General features: G+C 41.8%; 1 protein-coding gene across 1 annotated transcript in view; it reads right to left on the bottom strand.

Moving 5' to 3' along the window:
• PNPLA1 (patatin like phospholipase domain containing 1) overlaps positions 1-21,436 on the bottom strand; it is a 73,941-nt gene that overhangs the window by 20,480 nt on the left and 32,025 nt on the right. The window contains exons 2-4 of the mRNA XM_043962466.1: positions 14,314-14,546; positions 6,345-6,554; positions 3,057-3,117 (exon numbers count right to left, since the gene is read on the bottom strand). Of these exons, the coding sequence (XP_043818401.1) occupies positions 3,057-3,117; positions 6,345-6,554; positions 14,314-14,546 (504 nt within the window). The remainder of the gene's footprint in view (positions 1-3,056; positions 3,118-6,344; positions 6,555-14,313; positions 14,547-21,436) is intronic.

The raw sequence follows: 21,436 nt of genomic DNA, 5'->3' as shown, positions 1-21,436 counted from the left end.
ACTACATCACCTAGTTGCCCATGGTCTAGGGTAGTGTTTCTCAAACCTTTTGGCCTCAGGACCCCTTTACACTCTTTCTTTCTTTCGTTTTTTTTGGTGAGGCAATTGGGGTTGACTTGCCCAGGGTCACACAGCTAGTAAGTGTTAAGTGTCTGAGGCCGGATTTGAACTCAGGTTCTCCTGATTCCAGGGCTGGTGCTCTATCCACTGCGCCACCTAGCTGCCCCTCCCTTTACACTCTTAAAAATTATTGACGGGGCAGCTAGGTGGCGCAGTGGATAGAGCACCAGCCCTGGAATCAGGAGAACCTGAGTTCAAATCCGGCCTCAGACACTTAACACACACTTACTAGCTGTGTGACCCTGGGCAAGTCACTTAACCCCAATTGCCTCACTAAAAAACAAACAAACAAACAAAAATTATTGAGAACTCCTCCCCACCACCAAAGAGCTTTTGCTTATATGAATTATCTCTATCAACATTTACCATATTAAAAATTAAAATATCTTAGTATTTTTATAAAAATAGTTTTGTTTTCATGGACTCCCAGGGGTCCCCAGACCAAGCTTTGAAAACTTCAGCTTTAGCAGAAAGAATGATGGATTTGGAGTCAGAGAATCTGGTTTCAAATCTGTCTATACCACTGACTGCTTAAGCAACCCTGAGTAAGTTGCCTAACCAATCTGCACTTCAGTTCCTCAACTATAAAATGAGGGGGTTGGATTAGATGCTCTAAGATCCATCCTTTGATGAGATGTCATTCTTGTCCTGCCTTCTATGTAAAGATCTTAAGTAATGGGGAACTTTCCACCTCCCAAGGCAGCCTGCTCTAGTCTGGGATAACTCTGTTAGAAAGTTGTTCCATAGGGGCAGCTAGATGGCGCTGGGCCTGGAGTCAAGAGGACCTGAGTTCAAATTCAACCTCAGAAACTTACTAGCTGTGTGACCCTGGACAAATCACTTAACCTGATTGCCTCAAAAAAGAAAAAGAAAATTCTTCTTTACATGGAATCACAATGAGTCTCTCAGCACCTCCCAATCATTCCTTCCAGTTCTGCCCTCTTGGGTCAAGCATAACAAATCTAACCCTCTTCCTCATGATAGTTCTTACATGATTGTGCATATATGGTGGGGGTGGGAGGGATAGAATTTGGAACTCAAAACTTTTTTTAAAATGTTGAAAGATTATTTTAACATGTAATTGGGTGGGGGGGAATAAGATATATTTTTTTTAAAAGAGAAAATGAAAATGAAGCCGGAACTGAAGTCTGGAAAAGGAAAATCACTTGCTCAGGGTTACTGAAGAATAAAAATGTCAGGAGCCTAATTTGTAACTCAAACATTGTACTGGAAACACTGACTTCTCCTTAGGGTCACAAGAAGAAAATCCCTTATGGGGTTTTGGTAAAAGGACTGGAGTCTATCATTTTGTGCTGAGAAAACCTCAAGTCAGAATGAGTCAGAATGAGAAGAAAAAAAATATCTAGCCAGCAGGACCAGCCTTTGATGCAGCATTTGCTATATGAGTGATTTCAAGCACACTGTGAGGGCACCACCAGCACCAAATCCCTCCCCCACCCAACTCAGAGTTGATTCTTTCAATTCTTCCTTTCCAAGACCTGGGCTTTATTTACACTTCACTGATCGAAGAAGAGTGGAAAGGATAAGAGAGTGCACATCATGAAGAGTTGTGTTTGAGTTCTGACTCTGTTCTTTACTCCTGGTGTGACTTGAAGAAAGTTCCTCCCCCCTCCCAATAAACTTCAAGTATCTTCATCTGTAAAATGGGATAGCATTGGACTAGGTGTCTCAAAGGTCCCCACAAGCATCCCTCCTGTGCCTCTGTGAATTGTCTTCAGCCAAAAGCAGGCAATGTTGTGAACAGGATGTGAAGAACAAGAGGGGTGATGGGTCCCCTACAAAAATATCCCAGCCTCCAGAGAGTGGCAAGAAAGGCAGGCCTGATACAAATGCAATAAACTGCCTTTTGTATAAGGGGGAGGGGGAAGATGGCGTTAATAACCAGAATTAAGTGTTATGCTAAATCATTTTTTCTGATCATACTACTCCCCTGTTCAAATAGTTTAATGGCTCCCTACTGCTCACCTTCAAGATTTCCGAGCCTTCTCCCAAATGGGGACACAAAGAGTTGGACAAGACTGAAAATGATTGAAAAAATTGATAAGTGCTGGGGATACAGAAAGAGGCAAAAGATAGTCCCTGTCCTCAAGGAGCTTACAATCTAATGGAGGAGAGGTTTGGGGGGAGAGATAATGAGTTCTGTTTTGGCCATATTGAGTTTAAGATACTTATTGGACATCCAGATCCAGATGTCAGTGGGCATTTGAAAGTCATTTAGAGATGTGAGATTGGAGGTCATCAGAGGGACTGGGGCAGAAAAAAGCAAATTTGAGAATCATTGGCACAGATATCAGAAGAAACATTTGGACCCAGGTCCACCGACTTCAGAATTAATGTTCTTTTTTGGGGTTCACCATAGTAACTGTCAGTTAACAGGAATGCTTTGTTAACTAGAATACCGTGATCCCCAGCCATTCCAATGAAACATGAATTTAAATGTCCTTGGGCTTTTTGAGATGAGTCTCTTTTTTCAACCCCTCTACATAACTGTTTTTCAGAGACCCCTTGGGGTAATGGATCCCCAATCACTGAGGTGTTGTGGAAATTCATTTTGGTCCCCAAATCAAAATAAATTTCCACAGTGTTCAAGCAGAAGTTAGCTGGCCAATGCAAAGAGGTCTCTAGGTGGCATGGCACTTAGAGTGTTGGACCTGAAATCGGAGAGACCTCACTTCAAATCCAGCCTCAGACACTAACTGGGTGACCCTAGATAATCCATTTAACCTCTACCTCAGTTTCCTCATCTGTAAAATGGGTATAATTGCAACTACCTCCCAAGATTGTTATGAGGATAAAATGAAATAATATCATAAAACACTTTGCAAACCTTAAAGTGACACATAAATGCTAGCTATTATTATTATTATTATTATCATCCTTATTATTATTATCCCTTCGCTACCCAGAGTACTTACTTAGCCTCTTCAAGTATAAAACCGTGTCCTGATATCCCCGGTAGTAGTATTCGTGCAAGGCCTGGGGAGAAAAACACCATGAAAAGCCATTATTTCTCCTACTGCTGAAATACTGGTGGGGGTTACAGGAAGAATCTGGGCTTGCTTCCCTCCCTCAGAACTATGAAAGGGTTAAAAATTTGTTGTCAACTAAATCAGCAGAAAGTAAGCTCCCTGAGAGCAAGGAGTGCTTCATTGGTCTTTTTAACCCCAGTGCCTAGCACACGACATTCAGTAGGCACATAATAAATAATCATTGAACTCAATTGAGCCATTACAGCCTTTTTTCTTCCTGGATTGACATCCTATCACATTCTCCATAGATGCCAAGTCCCTTCTCTCTTCTCAAACCTCCTACACCACCATCTGCTCCCCCACCAGCAGCCAAGGACCTCACTTCCAACTTTACAAGAAAACAAAGGACAAACACTTCCAAACTCCTGATTTTATCATCCTCCATTCTCTTCTCCTTTGCCCTAGTCTCTGAAGAAGTAGCTTTCCTCCTAGCTAAGGTTAACCCCTTTAACACTCCCTCCCATCTGTCTCAGGAGCCCTCTCTCTCATCTTTCTCTCCTTATCCACTGGCTCCTTCTTTGCCACAAGCTCTATCTTGCGTGCTCCCCTCTTCTCTCAACACTCTACCTCGGTGATCTCATCAGCTCACATTGGTTCAGCTGTCATCTCTATGCAGCTGTCTCTCAAATTTCTCTAGATCCAGTCCTAATCTCTCTCCTGAGCTCCAGTCCCATATGACCCTATGTTGTTTTTGTTTGTTTGTTTTTGTTTTTTTGGTGGGGCAATGAGGGTTAAGTGACTTGCCCAGGGTCACACAGCTAGTAAGTATCAAGTGTCTGAGGTCAAATTTGAACTCAGGTCCTCCTGAATCCAAGGCCAGTGCTTTATCCACTGCGCCACCTAGCTGCCCCAACAGTCCCATATGACCAAAGGCTTAGCTGGACCTTGACATCTGATGTCAAACATCTCAGACTCAAGCATCTCAAACTCAAGATGTCTAAAATGGAACTAATTTTGCAGCTAAGTGGCACAGTGGTTAGAATTCTGGGCCTGGAGTTAGGAAGACCTGAGTTCAAATCCAGCCTCAGAAACTTACTGTTTGATCTTGGGCTCGTTATTTAACCTCTGTTTGCCTTAGTTTCTGCAACTGTAAAATGGGGATACCAATAGCACCTCCCTCTCATGGTTGTTATGAGGAATAAATGATTTAATATTTGTAAACCACTTAGCACAGTGCCTGGCATATTTTTGTTGTTAAGTCATTTCAGTCATGTCTGACTCTTTAGGACTCCATTTGGAGTTTTCTTTTCAAAAATTTTTTTCTTTTTTTTTTTTCATTTCGAGTTTTCTTGACAGAGATACTAGAATGGTTTGCTATTTCCTTCTCCCACTTATTTTACAGCTGAGGAAACTGAGGCAAACAGGATTAAGTGACTTGCCCAGGGTCACACAGCTATAAGTGTTTGAGGACAGATTTGAACTCATTCCTCATTCCAGGTACACACCCTGCACCACCTAACTGCCCCCTGGTACATAGTAGGCACTTAATAAATACTTGTTTCCCTCCTTCCTTTCCTTATACTCTACCCCCCCTTCCAAGCATCCCTGTTTCTTGAGGTTCCAGTATTGTGCCAACCTTGAAGTTCTCCTCGACTTTTTCCTTGTTCTCACCCAATTATCCAGTTTCCAATTCTTGTTGGGTCTACCTGTCTAACATCTCTTACATCTGCCCTTGCCATCTTTCATTTAAACCCCTGCACTAGTCAGATTGCTATCCTTGCTTCCCGTCTCTCCTCTCTCCAATTCATCCGCCATACAGCTACCTAATCGGTATTACTAAAAACAATCGGGGGTCAGCTAGGTGGTGCATTGGATGGAGCACCAGCCCTGGAGTCAGGAGTACCTGAGTTCAGATCCGGCCTCAGACACTTAACACTTACTAGCTGTGTGACCCTGGGCAAGTCACTTAACCCCAATTGCCTTACCCCTCCCCCCCCAAAAAAAAACAATCGGGCCGTGTCTCTCACCTACTCAGAAATCTTCCACAACTTTGTATTGCCTCTAGGATGAAGAGCAAACTTCTCTGCTTGGCATGAAATTGTTCCCATCTACCTTTCCAGTCTTGTCCTTCACCTCTACATACTCATCATTCTGGGCAAACAGGCCTGCCTTCTGTTCCCTATGTGGGGCATCCCATCTCCTATCCCCAGGCCTCTGACAAGGCTGTCCTTCCTGCCTGGAACACACTCCCTTCCCACCTCACAGCTCAGCTTCCATAGCTTACGGCCCTTTCCTAATCCGCTTGGTTATTAGCGATCTCTCCCTCTTGAAATTATTTCATATAGATTTTATGCTTTCTTGTTGTCTTCCTCATTAGAATATAAGTTCTCTGAGGGCAGGAACTGTTTCCTTTTCGTTCTTGTATCATCCAGCACCTAACACTGTACCCCGCACATAGGAAGTACTTAACAAATGCTTGTTGAGGATAGAACACCGGCCCTGGATTCAGGAGGACCTGAGTTCAAATCCGACCTCAGACACTTAACACTTACTAGCTGTGTGACCCTGGGCAAGTTACTTAACCCCAATTGCCTCACCAAAAAAGGAAAAACAAAAACAAATGCTTGTTGAACTAAATTGCTTACTGGGCTTATGTGTAAGGCCAGGTCTGTGCACTGTCTTCCCCACAAAGTATTTTCTAGACCTGTTGCCTGGAAATTTTAACAGGACCCTGCTGGGAATTCATGAAGAAAGAAATAAACACAAGACTTTAATCATTATTTGCATGACAACTTTATCAAGCCTTCAAATTCCCCAAGTTCCACATTTGTTTCATAGGTCACAAAATTTGGTGCCACAAAGAACCTCAGAGAATATCTAGTTTTCCTTTTACAGGAGAGCAAACTGAAGTCTATGGAAGTTAAGTCATTTACCCAATAGCTCACTGGTAGTAAACAGCATAACTAGATCCAACTTAAGTCTTTTGACCACAAATCCAATGCCCCCAACTCCAGAGAGAGCCATTGTGATAGAAAGCATATTAGATGGATCTGGGTTCAAATCCCTTGCCTTACTATTTTGGGTAAGTCATTTGTACTCTTGGGCCTTCAGTTTGCACATCTCTAAGATGGTGGGAGGATAGACTAGATAAGGTTTCTACTAGATCTCTCTCTATAATCCTGAGCAGCTCTATTTCCTCTTCAAAAGGTGACTACAGAACTTCTTACCACTTACCATCAGGTCTGGGGGAAAGAGTGCATGGGTCATCCGGGCAATATTCTCCAAGGAGAATTGGAAGGTACAGTTGAATAACTGGAAGTCATGGAAGATAGCTGGGCAGTCTCTGGGGCAAATGTCTTGCTGGCCACTGAAAGCTGAGATGGTAATTGAGTCTGTCCAGTAGGAACATGGCTGCATTCCAGTGAAACCTCCATCAATATACCTCTGTTTTTGGAAGTAGGAGGAAGAAGGGAACAAGAATGTTTGGGGCAATTGGGGTTACTGATTTTTTTTTTTTTTTGGTTATTGATAATTCAAAGGAGAGTCTTTGGAAATATACCTGTATTAATGCGCCAGAAAGTTTTTCATTTAAGGATATTAGAATTTTATGATGTTAGAGTTACATAGGGCCTTAGGGACCATCTACATCAAAGTTTCCTACCCCCCTCAAAACTGAGAAAGGTCCTTAATTCTTTGAATCTATTACTTAGAAAATTAACTCTTCCTTCTCCTCCTTTGTCCCACCTACATCATACTCCTTCCTTCCAGTCCCAGCTCCCTCCCTCTCATTAGCCTCCCTGTTTGGCAATTAGTTAGAGTCCTTCATGATCTGGCTCCAACTTTCTTTCCAGGCTGATTGCACATTAACCCTCTGTACTCTCTCAATCTCCAAACAAAAATGGCCTCTCTGTTTCCCATACATGACACATATCATCTCTTCCCTATTCCTAGTATGCCCTCCCTCCTCACTTTCTGCTTTTTGGAACCCCTAGCTTCTTTCCAAGTTCAGCTCAAGTATTGTCTCTTGCCTTCCTGCAAGAGGCCTTTCCTCACCCCTCCCCCAGTTGTTAGCACTGAACCCCCAAATCACTTTCAATTTATTTTGTATGTGTCCCAGATTTACTTCTCTAGGAACATATGCTATCTTCCAGGAGAAAGTATGTTCTACTTTGTATGTACAGGAATATAGTAGATGTTATTAAGCTATTAATTAAACTATTACTGTAGGTGCTGAACACATCCCAAGAGAATCTATCATTGTCATAGGTTTAACGTTGAAAGGGACCTTAAAAAAATAGAGACCTTAGAGGTCATCTAGTCCCATTCCCTTATTTTACAAATGGGTAAACTGAGGCTCAGATGAGGAGGATGATTTGCCAAAGTTCCCTAGTTTAGTTAGTAAGAGTCAGGACCAGAATTCAAGTCACCTGATTGCTAATCCACTGATCTTTTCAGTGGGGCTTGGGTACCAATGAATGAAAAGAACAATGGATTAGGAGTCAGGTGACTTGAATGTGTGTGTGTGTGTGTGTGTGTGTGTGTGAGAGAGAGAGAGAGAGACAGAGAGACAGAGAGACAGACAGAGACAGAGACAGAGACAGAGACAGAGAGACAGACAGAGAGACGGAGAGTGTGTCAGCCAGACCATGGGGTGTTGCCTGGGGAGGAGGGGTAGAAGATTCTGGAGCCAGCTCTAACTGGCTCCCTTGAACTAATGATTAAAATTTCAGTGTGGGGCAGCTAGGTGGCGCAGTGGATAGAGCACCGGCCCTGGAGTCAGGAGTACCTGAGTTCAAATCCGGCCTCAGACACTTAACACTTACTAGCTGTGTGACCCTGGGCAAGTCACTTAACCCCAATTGCTCACTAAAGAAAAAAAAAATTTCAGTGTGAGCACTTACACCTCAGAAATGAGTAAGTGATACAAATCAGGGCTTGATTTATTGTTTTGTTGATTATCTTGACTTAAAGTGATGGAGAAAATGTTAATAAAACAGACTAAATTAAAAAGTAGATTAGGTGTATACATTTTGGGGGGGAGGGGAGGATGGAGATAGTGGTTAAACTCTTACTGACATACTTCCAGGTATTATAGGACTAGTACTAAAACACACACCTGAATATCTCCCAGAAAATTGTACATTGTTTCCAGAAGGCCCTTGCAAAAATGGGAGGGGGAGGGGGCAGCTAGGTGGTGCAGTGGATAAAGCACCGGCCCTGGATTCAGGAGTACCTGAGTTCAAATCCAGCCTCAGACACTTGACACTTACTAGCTGTGTGACCCTGGGCAAGTCACTTAACCCCAATTGCCTCACTAAAAAAAAAAAAATGGGAGGGGGAAACCAGTGAAGTCACTGTCATCTGTTAACATGCTAACTTGCATTATGTTTATGACCTGATGAGGGGTGGGCATTTTAAGCCCATAGAGAGCATTCTCCAATTTCAGTAAAGACTTTATCTAATTTGAGTTGTCTCTAAGAGCCCTCCACTGTTCTCTTCATTACAAAAGGGTTCTTGACCCTTACATCTGAAGAAGACTGAGGCTTTTGTTTTTAGGTGGGGCAGGAGTATATTATGCGGAATCAGGATTCTACACCCATCTTAACTCTTTGGCTTTCAGACAGCTTGAGATTGTTGCAATGGGCAGCCGGGAGTCTCTCTCTTGCTACCCTAAAGGACAGGTGGGAAATTTTTCTGTCTCTGGGCAGGACAATAGCAAGTACCTACCTAGTGTGAACTGTTTGTTATTGATTTTCCTGGCACTATGTTGCTTGTTGCCAGAATATTCTCTTCTGCCCCTATTTGTCCCTCAATTCTATACCACCCACAATTTTACCTTTGTCGTCTCCATCCAAAGGTTAAGTGTATAAATTGAGCTACATTTTCTTACCTGGGGAAGAACCTATTAGCAGGTCAATTGACTGGAACTTCACTTGGAGTAAAAAAACCAAAACCCTCAATGGCTGAGCTAAGCAAAAGAATAATTATTATGATTATAATAATGCATATCAAATCGATTCTTCAACACTTGGAAATCCTAAGGTTCTCTTAGCATAGTATAGTGGACAGAATACTAGACTAGGAGTCAGGAGAACTCTGAACCATCAGAATGACCTTGACAAGTCACTTTGTCCCTGTAGCCTCAGTTTCTTCATCTGTAAAATAGAGTTCATGTGGTCTACTTTTCCTGTCTCATAGGAGTATATATAGGAAGATCACATGAGATAATATGTCAAGCTCTTTAAACCTTAAAGCACTATGTAAATGCTAGCTATTATTATTGATATTAATAATATAGTTAAAAGTTAAATACAATCATGTAGTGGCCTCCTCCCTATCTCCCTTCCAACCCATCCTTCGTACATATACCATTGTTTTATGCATAGATCAGGTCATTTCACTCCTCGGGCTCTCTATTGCTTCCAAATTCTTTAACCTGGCATTCAAAGCCTTTCACAATCTAAAGCCATACTACCCTAGCAGACTTATACTACTCCCCTTTATGCTCCCACCAGAATGAACTACTCTGTCTCACATAAATACCTCACATTTTTCCATCTCATGAAGCTTCTTATACATGAAATATCCTCCTGCCATCCTCAATCAATTAAATTCTTACCCAGCTTCTAAAACCATACTCAAATGCTCCTTCCTCCATGAATCCCTTCTTGATCTAAGCCAATTTATTGTGAGCTTTCCCCCTTCAGACCTCACATGGTACTTTATGTGAACCTCTCTTGTGCACTTATCATTGTATTATTTTGTATTATGGTTATTTGAAAAGAAAGAAGTATCTATATGTATCTACTATATGCCAGATACTTTACAACTATCATCTAATTTAATTATCACAACAATCCTGGCAAGTAGGTGCTATTATTATCTCCATTTTACAGCTGAGGAAACAGGCAAGCAGAGGTTAAATGACTTGCTCAGGATCACACAGTTAATAAGTGTCTGAGGCTAGATTTGAACTTAGGTCTTCCTGTCTCTAAGTCCAACACTCTATCCACTGAGCCACCAGCTGCTTCTTTGTGTCTATGTCATATCCCCCTACTAGAATGTAATGTTTCATGAATGCAAGAAACTGTATATTTCATGGTTTGTAGCTAGAGTACTGATCTGGATCCAGAAAGACCTGGGTTCAAATCCAATCTCTTATGTTTACTATGTGTACCATGGGTGAGTCCCTTGCCATCTCTCGGTCTTAGCTTGTTTGTCTAGAAAAGGAGCAGGTTAAATAATCTCTTATACCCCTTTCAAACCCTAAGCCAATGCTCTTATGATGTTCCCCAGAGCCTAGCATGGTACTCTGAAAACAGTAGGTACATGATAAATGATTATTGAAAACATTGACTTCCCCTCTCTCCAATCTCTCCCCCTTTGCTAAGGCTTGAATACTCACCACACCCCGGTAAGTTGGTGGAATGAGGCCACAGTATACGGGAATAAAACAACTGCAGTAGAGTGCCTGTGGAGAGGGCCCAAGGGGCAATGGAAAGACTCATGGTTGGTGTAAGCAGGCTGATGCATATTTCCAATGATAATGTGCATTCAAATAATGCCATCAGAGATAGAATTCAGAGCTGAAAGAGACCTTAGAGATCAGCCAGTCCATCCCTCATATTTCACAGGTTAACTAAACATCAGAAAGAAAGATGGGCAGGTCATCGAGTAAAGGAAAAGGATAACAGATGGGTGACATGAGTCCTGCACTGGGCTCTGTAAAATATGAAAATAACCAGAGGGGCAAAGAATTGGAAATCAAAGGTATTACCATCAACTGGGGAATGACTGAACAAGCTGTGGTATGATTTTGATGGAATATTATTGTGCAATACTATTGAAATGATGAGCAGGATGCTTTCAGAAAAACCTGGGAAGATTTACATGAACTGATACAGAGTGAAGTGAGCAGAACCAGGAAAACACTGTACACAGCAACATTGTACAATGATCAACTGTGAATGACTTAGCTATTCTCAGCAATAAAATGATCCAAGACAACACTGAGGGACTTGTGATGAAAAATGCTATCCGCCTCCAGAGAAAGAACAGATGGTGTATGAATGCAGATTGAAGCATACTTTTTAAAAAAACTTTATTATTCTTGGGTTTTTTTGGTCTGTGTTTTCTTTTACAACACAGCTAATATGGAAATGTTTTGCATGACTACACATGTATAATCTATACCAAATTGCTTGCCTTCTCAAGGAGCGGGGAGTGGATGGGAGGAAGGAGAATGGGAGAGAATTTGGAATTTAAAATTTTTTAAGATGTAAAAAAACATATTTACATGTAATTGAAAAAAGGATAAAAAAAGAAAATTAAATGAAAAAAGGGGAAATAACCAGAGGAAACTTTCTAATAGATTGGGTGGAGTTGCTATGGGGGATTTAAAGGAAAGGCATGGACAAGAATCACAAGAGAGAAGGCATACACGAGCAGTGGGAGCACCCACATCATTGAGAACATGACTCCCTTCAAGTCACTGGAGTATCCAAGTATTCTAGAGGGAAGGAGATAGAAAAGGGACCCATCAGTAATCCAGAGGCCCATCTGCCCCACTCCAACCCTTCCCACCACCAACTGCTGAATTTTCCTTTGATCATGTCACCCGCCTACCCACAAAACTTCCTATAGGATGAAGTCCAAACTCCTCAACCTGGCATACAGAATCCTCTGAGTAATCTTCACAGCAGCCAAGGGTTCAGTAAATACTTGTTGACTGGTACTCAAAAAACCCCATCATTGGGGCAGCTAGGCAGCACAGAGGATAGAGCACTGGCCCTCAATTCAGGAGGACCTGAGTTCAAATCTGGCCTCATACACTTGACACTTACTAGCTGTGTGACCCTGGGCAAGTCACTTAACCCCAATTGCCCAGCAAAAAAACCCAACAAACAAAAAACCCCATCATTTTGTTCTCCTATTCTGTTTTATGGCAAAAGGGGAGGAGAACAGGGGAAGGCTAATGATGGCCATCTCACACTCATCCCTTCCCCCATAATTCCTGCTTGAGTCCTTTCTCTGGTTTTATATGTAGGGTGGATGGTGTCTGGATAGTGTAGTCATGCCAATGAAGGGGGCAGGGTAAATAGTGGGAGGGGAGAAGCCATTTTCTTTCATTAAAAAAACCCAAACCAACTGTAGCACTGGATCGACTCATCAGACCACCCAGCTGCCAGCTAACCTCACCGAGTTATTATGAGGCTCAAATGAGAATGTAACTGTAGATGATTGGTCCAGTTTGTTATCCCTTTGCATATTTGCAATACTTGTTTCACTTCAGCCTAAGTGAGAACTTAGCACAGGGACAATTTGGCAGGGCTCCAGGTTTGTGATTTCATTGATGTAGGGAGCTTAAGTTGTAGAAACTGCCTCTACTTACACAGAAGGGCAACTCACCTGTACATTCTTTTTTTAAAATTTAATAAATATTTTTATTTAAAGTTTTTGAGTTCCAAATTCTATCCCTCCTCCTCTTCTTCCCCTCCCCTGTCCCATAGGTGGTAAGCAATCAGATATAGGTTATACATGTACAATTATGTAAAACATTACCATATTATTCATTCTGACCTGTAATATATTCTTGAGAGAGTTGCCTAGGGCACCAAGAGGTAAAAAGACTTAGCCAAGGTCTCACAGCCAATGTCAGAGGCAGAAACTCAACTCAGGTCTTTCTGATGCCAAAGCCTATCCTCTACCCACTACTGCATTCTGTCTTTTGCAAAGTGCAACCTTTTGCAGCAATAATTTAGTCTCATTAGCAAATGTCACTGGGTGAGAAAGGCAGGACCTTATTTTCTCTGGCTGTTTCCTCAGGGGAGCTGCATTGTAGTCACAGTCAAGAGAAATAGAGGTACCAGAGAGCCCTCTCCAGGACTGAGGGTCTTATGAAAACAAAAAGAAAGTTTCTGGAAATTGGCTATGATTCAATAATATGGGACATATGAGGGGACGAAATCTAGCTGCCCAGACGAATAGAAATTCCTTACCCAAAAGTGATCAAAGAAAGACAGAAAGGATCTATATGTACAAAAATATTTATAGCAACTTTTCTTGTAGTGGCAAAAAACTAGAAATTAAAGGGGTACCCATCAGTTGGGGGGAATGACTGAATAAATTAGCATATGTGAATATCATGGAATACTACCATGCCATGAGGAATGATGAAAGGGATGGTTTAAGAGAAACCTGCGCCAGCTAGATGGCGCAGTGGATAAAGCACTGGCCCTGGATTCAGGAGTACCTGAGTTCAAATCCGGCCTCAGACACTTGACATTTACTAGCTATATGACCTTGGGCAAGTCACTTAACCCCAATTGCCTCACCCAAAAACCGAGATTGAGAGAGAGAGAGAGAGAGAGAGAGAGAGAGAGAGAGAGAGAGAGAGAGAGAGAGAAACCTGGGAAGATTTCTATAAACTGATGCACAGTGAAGGGAGCAAAACCAGAACAATTTATTTAATAATAACAATGTTTAAAAAAAACCAAACAACCCAATTGTGAAAGACTTAAAGGAGCTCTGAGAAATGCAAGGACCAACCATGATTTCAGAGGACTGATGATGAATTATGCTACCAAACTTCTGAGAGAGAAAGAGAGAGAGAGAGAGATGATAGGTTCAAGACAGAAAATGAAACATACATGTTTAGAGATGGACAGTTTGGGAATTTGTTTTACTTGACTGCAAATTTGTTACAGGGGTTTTGCTTTTCTTTTCTTTTTCCATTTGGGGGTGGTATGGAGAAAAATAACTTTTAAAATTTGAAATGTAAATTAAATGAAACTTTTTAAAAAGGATGGTTTTGGGGCAGCTAGGTGGTGCAGTGGATAGAGCACTGGCCCTGGATTCAGGAGGACCTTAGTTCAAATCCAGCTTCAGACACTTGACACTTAACTAGCTATGTGACCCTGGGCAAGTCACTTAACCCCAATTGCCTCATCCAAAAAAAAAAAAAAGAAAAAAAAAAGAATGGTTTCTTTGATTCTTTAGGTGACTTTTGTTTTTTTATGTATTTAAAGACTATGTGTATTTGTTTGAAGGGTTTTCTTTTTCATTGTTTTTCCAGTGGAGGGAGCTGTGATGGAGAGAAAATAAATGCTTCTTAAAAGGAAAGAAAAATCCTCTGTTTCTTTCCTGAGATAGGTCTGATGAGAATCCACCTCCCAGCCCCCCTGAAGGGATATAGCACCTTTACCTCAATGAGCTCTTCCTTGGAAGTAAATTCAGACACCACCACATTCTCACCGTCTGCCACCCGGGTAAGGGCCACATGAAGCCTTCCTGTCGCCAACTTGTAGGAATCCTCAGGCAGGACTCGGTACAGAAACTGTTTCATCATCTGGACCATCTTGCAGGAAGGGGAAAATGGTCCCAGGAAGGATTTCCTGACCTCATACACACCAGTATTTAAGACTTTGAGATATTCATCTAAGGGAGAAACAGAGGAAGGGCCATCAGCATCAAAGTCCCCCAAGATGGAGAGTGTGCTGAAGATATTTCTGAGTCATCCTGGCCTATGATACACTGTGTGGGCATTACTGCTGAACTGTCATCCAGTGCCAAGAAGAGGTTAACAAGGGTTAAGGAGGAGAAAAAAATTCTAAAGTCCTCTCCATGGCTTTCAAGGTCAATCAATTAATCAACAAGCAGTTATTAGAAGATCATGGCTCTCTATGATCTGGCCCCATCACACCTGCACAAACCTGTCTCACCTTCCTCAAGATAACATCTCTTCGTTCCCTTTTACTAAATAGTGAGCATTGCTTAGTGGCTAAAGAGTCAACCTAGACGCCAAGTAGATCTGGGTTTAAGTCCCTCCTCTTATGCAACCCTGGCCAAATCACTTAATCTCTTGTTGCTCTAGACAACTCTCTGAGACTATAAATTGCAGAGAAGGTGCCAACCTGAATTGGTAGAGAGAGTGAATGCCAATGAAATCACATCTCCAGAATCTGTCCCTTATCCAAGCTACACTCATCTCTACATCTTCCCCTTTGCTCACATCATTCTCTCTATCACCTGTTCCTTCCTTCTCCTATCCAAAACCATTTCATCCTTCAAGACTCAATTTAAGTCCCAGCTCCTCCATGAAGCCTTCAGTGATTACAGAGAATGTCTACAGAGAGATAGCTCTCCCTCTCTCCTTCCTGACATTATATCACATTGTAGGTCGTGTTTATATTCGATTTAGCTTCAATGTTTTATAAATCTTGTTATGTAAAATTAAATAAGTACTATATAAATTGATGTGGCTAGGCAGTACAATGGATAGACTGCTGGACTCAGTGTCAGGAAGACCTGAGTTCAAATTCAGTTTCAGAAACTTCCTAGCTGTGTGACCTTGGGCAAGTCACTTAACCTCTGTTTGCCATAACATACCAGAGAAGGAAATGGCAAATCATTCCAATATCTGTGCCAAGAAAATGAAGAGTCAGATATGACTGAACAACAGCATACAAATTGAGTTATTGCTATTACTGTGGGTTATCTGTTATTATGGGTATCCATATGAAGCTGGTCATGTGTCTAGAGCAGGGGCTCTTTGTGACACAGACTCCTTTGATAGTCTAGTGAAGCCTCTTGGTCCCTTCTCAAAATGTTTTGTGTGTGTGTGTGTGTGTGTGTGTGTGAGGCAATTGGTGTTGTGACTTGCCCAGGGTCACACCGCTAGTAAGTGTCTGAGGCCAGATTTGAACTCAAGTTCTCCTGACCCCAGGGCTGGTTCTCTATCCATTGTGCCACTCAGAATATTTTAGTGCATAAAATAAAATACATAGAACTACAAAGGAACCAATTCTTTTAAAATACAGTTATCAAAATATTGTTTTAAAAAACAAGTCATGACTATGCCCAAAAAAACTATTCAACTGTGCATTCCCTTTGACCCAGAAATACCACTATTAGGTCTATACTCCAAAGAGATCAAAGAAAGAGGAAAATGACTCATATGTATAAAAATATGAATTGAAGCAGAATGAAGTGAGCAGAATCAGGGAAAAATATATGCAATGATCATGACAATGTAATGGGGGGAGGGGGCAGAGGGAGTGAGATGAAATGCTATGTAATTATATTAATCAAGCTTGGTCCCAGAGAAGAGATAAGAAAAGACAGTTCCTTCTGTATTTTGCAGAGATGGGGGATAATGAGTATGAAATCCTGCACACACTGTCAGATCTGTTTGCTATGTTGGTTGGGTTTGCTGAACTGCTCTTTTTCTTGATTTTTATTCTTTTTCTTTTCTTTTTTTTTTTTAACAATTTTTGTTGTTGTTCAGTCATTTCAGTTGTGTCTGAATCTTCATGATCCCATTTGGGCTATTCTTGGCAAAGATACTGCAGTGGTTTGCCATTTCCTTCTCTATCTCCTTCTACAGATGTGGAAACAGAGGCAAACAGGGTTAAGTGACTTGACCAGGGTCACACAGCTAGTGTCTGAGGCTGGATTTTAAATCAGATGAGTCTTCTTGACTCCAGGTCTGCCATTCTATCCATTTGCCCTAGCTGCCCCCCTCTTTTTTTTAAACAATGGCTAACATTTATATAGCCCCAACTACATGCCAGGCACTGTGCTAAGTGCTTTACAGATATTGTCTCATCTGATCCTGGTACAAAGGTGCTATTATATCTCTATTTTACAGATGAGGAAACTGAGGCAAGAGAGTTTAAATGACTTGACCAGGGTCACACAGCTAGTAAGTGTCTAAGGCTGGATTTGAACTCAGATCTTCCTGACTCTAGGCCCAGTGCCCTATTCACTGTGCCTACAAATCAACCAGGGATGGTTCTCTAAGTAGATGAGTGGGAAGAGATGGAATAATGGCAAGAGTACCAAAGTTGGGTCAGAAGATCTAGTTTAAACCCTGTCTCAGATACATACCAACTGTGTGACCTTTGGCAAGTCACTTAACCATGTGTGCCTCAGTTTCCTCAACTGTAAAATGACCTGGAGAAGCAAATGGCCAACCACTCCATATCTTTGCCAGTAAAACCCCAAATGGGGTACTACTATGTGTCCTTCCTATTTCCTAGGGCTGTGGAGAGGGAAGTACTTTGCAAACCTTTGCCATAGAAATTACCAAAAATAATGATGATCTTTGAGGTAGTGGGTTGGTTGAAAGGACACAGATCTGAGAGTAAGGATATCTGGGTTCCTAGCCCCAGCTCCTCTATAGAGTCAAACTGTCATCTCAGACAAGTTATTTCCATTCTCTGGGACTCAGTTTTCCCAATCTGTAAAGTGAGGGATTTAGACAAGTCCATCTTTAAGGTTTCCCTAAAGCTCTAACATTCTAGGAATCTCTGATTCCATGTTACCTGCCCACCTTTTCTCCTACTTAGGGATAATGTGAGGCTCAAATGAGAATTAATATTGCTATCTTGTGGGAAAAGCCTTAAATCATCACATAAGCAGAACTAACAATTGCTATTCAGTCATTTCAGTCGCATCTGACTCTTTGTGACTCCCTTGGATAAGTCCATGCGGTTTTCTTGACAATGATACTGGAATGGTTTTCCATTTTCTTCTTCAGCTCATTTTACAGATGTCTTCCTGATTCCAAGCCCAGTGTTTTATGCACTATGGTGCCACCTAGCTGCCCCCAACTAACAATTAGAACTCTCCAAAAACACTTTATGAAATGACGGCAGTAACAATAATAACGCTTATACAGCCGTTTAAGGTATACGAAGCACTCTACAAATATTATGGCATTGTATTCTCACAACAACCCTGCAACGTGAGTACAGTTATTATCTCCACTTTATAGTTGAGGAAACTGACAGAGGTTAAGTGACTTACACACATCCAGTAAATGACTAAGTCGGGATTTGAACTCAGGTCTTCCTGAATCCAGATCTAGCTCTAGATTCACTCATTGGGCCACCCACCTGCCAGCTAACCTTACTGGGTTATTATGAGACTCAAATGAGAATGTAAACTTTCAAGAACTGTACAAATGCCAATTATAACAATTCTGACTGTCTTTTACCAAAGAAGTGGACTTCCTGTCGTGGAAGGGTTCAAATGGAGAGTGGATATCCACCTGTCCATGATGCTATAGAGAAGATTTCCAGAACTGGGTGGGAGGGTCACACTAAATGACCTGTAAGATAACTTCTGACTCACTATTCCTATGATGCTCAGTTCTTGTGATTCCTATACAAGACAACATTATAATATATTAACTCCTGTTGTCCTTACAAACATGAAGTGGGGCACTAGTGATTCTAGAGAGATAAAACAAAAAACAGAGAGGTTAAGCATTTGTCCAGTGTCACACAGCAAATGAGTAACAGAACCAAGACTAAGAATCATTCCTTGCATTCAAATAATGCATTATCGTTTTAAAACTACTTTCATACCCATTATCTCATTTGACCCAGATAAGCAACCCTGTAAGACAGGCAGGGCAGAGATTGCTCCCAAATTACAGGTGGAGAAACTAATCATTGAAGAAGTGATGTGATTTACCAAAGGGTCACACAGTGAGTCAGTAGCAAATTCAAGACTAAAAAACAATCCAGTGCTTCTTTTACTATTCCACATGTTTATCCCAGGAAAGGTATTCAGGGCAGTGTGGAGCTAAAATTATAGTCAAAGGTCCTGAGTTCAAATCTTGAGTCCTCTGTCTCTTACTTCCTATGTAAGGAAAGTCGCTTCCTTCTCCAGGCCTGTTTCTCACCAGCAAAGTGAAGTGATTGAATTAGATGGTGTCTGTGGTCCCTTCCGACTCTGGGTGTCCAAGAGTCTAAAGCTCTTCAAAGTGAGAGTGCTTTATTTGGTTTCCCTCCTGAGAAGTGTGAATAGCAATCCTTACTTGAGCTAACTATGCAGTGCTGTGGAAAGAGCCCTGAGTTTGGAGGAAAGTCCTGGGTTTGACCTCCAGTCCTGTTCCTTAAATTCCTATAGGACTTAAGCAGGTCACCTCTTTTCCTTCAACCTCACCTTCCCCATCTCTCAAACAAAGAAACTCAATTAAATAATTGCTAAGGTCCCTTCCAGCTTGAAATCTTACTGCCCAAAGCATCTTGGAAATGTGGGTGGTTAAGACAGTACAGGAAAATACTGAGTTTTAAAAGCAAGAAGACGGGAGGTCAATGAATTTGTTGTTTACAAGTATGACTACAAATAAGCAATTTTCCCCTCCAGGCCCTGAGGGGAAGGCAGGCAGCAATGTTGAATGTCATTAAACAACCTGAGAGTTCAGATACCAAGGTGTGTGCTCACATCAGGGACCCACCTGAGAGAACAGACAAGTCCCATAAAAGCTGCCTGCCCACACTCAGGGTGCGGTCACCCCCCTTTTTTGGATTCTTAATTAGTAGCTCTCAACAAACCCCCAAAAGGCCAATGACCTTTCCCGACACTCCTTCAGAATCCTGAAAACTTGGATTCAATTGGAAGCTAAGTGGGAGGCTCTTGCAGCTTAGGGTTTATTTTTTCCTCCCTTTTGACAGGGATTGTGAAAAAGAAGGGAACCCTTCCTTGAACTCTGCTTTACTAAGAGACATCTTGCAGCTGATGACAACAGCCATTGTTGGTGGAGAAAGTTCCCTGTACCTGTGGGTAGCTTCTCTGAAGCTCAGTTTCTTCCTCTGGAAAATAAGGGGTGGGGGAGGGGGGGTAACTAGGTGGTTTCTAAGATGCCTTCTAACTACATGCATTCATTCAATAAGCATTTATTAAGTGCCTACTATGTGCCAGATGTTGGGGAATACAAAGACCAAAAGAATAAAGCCATAGTCTCTACCCTCAAGAGCCTTACATTCTATTTGAGGAAAACAACATGAATGGAGATAAGTAAATACTAGATAGATAGATAGATAGACAGACAGACAGACAGACAGACAGACAGACAGACAGACAGACAGACAGATAGATAGATAGATAGATAGATAGATAGATAGATAGATAGATAGATAGATAGATAGATAGATGGATGGATAACTAGATGGATAATATAGGTATGTATACATATGTATATATGTGTATCTATGTCTATCTATATGTGTATTTATTTATACATATATACCTCTATATTTATTTTATATGTATGAAAATTACAGACTTGCATCAGCATTTTTTTCCACCAGTTTGGAGAGTCTCACATAAAATGTCCCATATTTGGCTGGAAACCCTGGCTCCACTCCCAAAGTGGTTCTGTGAGTTCTGTCAGGAGACCAGGGCCCTGGTCTCAGCTCTGCCATTTATTAGCTGCATGACTTCATCTCTTGGAGTCTGTTTTCCTCACCTGTAAAAGGGGGAGAATAAGACTACCACTAGTGCCCCAATTGTGAAGCCTCGAGTTATTAGAACACACAACAGTTGCTTTGGGGAACAATCCCAGACTGCATGAGTATATGTGGTTCTGGGAAGGAGAAAGAAGATGGAAGACAGAGACAGAGACAGAGACAGAGAGACAGAGGGAGAGAGAAAGAGAAAGGGAGAGAGAGAGGGAGAGAGAGACACACAGAGACAGAAAGAGACAGACAGACTGACACAGGAAGAGATTTGAATTCAAATGATGGATGGACTTTCATCTTGAAAGGAGATATGTGGGGGTCATTCCCACAAATGTCTGCCTCCCCAATACCTTCATCCAGAGGGACTAGGAAAACCAATGATTAAAGAAACACTGCTGGTGTTGTGGATTAGGTATCATGAACAGCCATTCACAGTTATTTTCAGGGCAGTTAGGTGGCATAGTGGATAGAGGGATGGAAGACCTGAGTTCAAATCCAGCCTCAGACACTTACTAACTGTGTGACCCTGGGCAAGTCACTTAACCCCTATTTGCCTCAGTTTCCTCATCTGTAAAATGAGGTGGAGAAGGAAATGGCAAACCACTCCAACTTCAGATGGGGTTGTAAAGAATCAGACACTACTGAACAAGGAAAGGTACTGAGTGTCTGCACTTTCAGGATTCCAGCAGGAAATCGCCCTCTGGTCTCTGCCATCAGAAAGCTGTGGCTCTTGGGTTTTAATGTCTGATCAGTGTACTTTCCCCACCTCTGGGTGATTGATTGTTCTTGCTCCAGCTCTTTAACTACAAATATAAAATTGGTTTGTCTCGGAAAATATCTTCTTAGGTGCTTATTGTTCAAAGCCTCCAAAGTAGAGTGCCAGAAATAAACAGAATAGCTTCACCCAGTGTCTGGTTCTGAAGACAATTCCTGGGGCTAAGCAGTGAGTGGTAAGAACAATGAGCCCTCCTGGGAACCTGGCCCAGACCCTGGACCAGGGTCCCCTGCTGTGTTCTGAGCTGGCCCAAGGTGGGAGCAGGGAGGCAAAGATCAATGAAGGCCAGCAAGAGGGTT

The sequence above is a fragment of the Dromiciops gliroides genome, chromosome 4, assembly GCF_019393635.1.
Source record: "Dromiciops gliroides isolate mDroGli1 chromosome 4, mDroGli1.pri, whole genome shotgun sequence".
NCBI classification, from domain to species: domain Eukaryota; kingdom Metazoa; phylum Chordata; class Mammalia; order Microbiotheria; family Microbiotheriidae; genus Dromiciops; species Dromiciops gliroides.
This window is presented reverse-complemented; position numbering and strand designations above follow the sequence as displayed.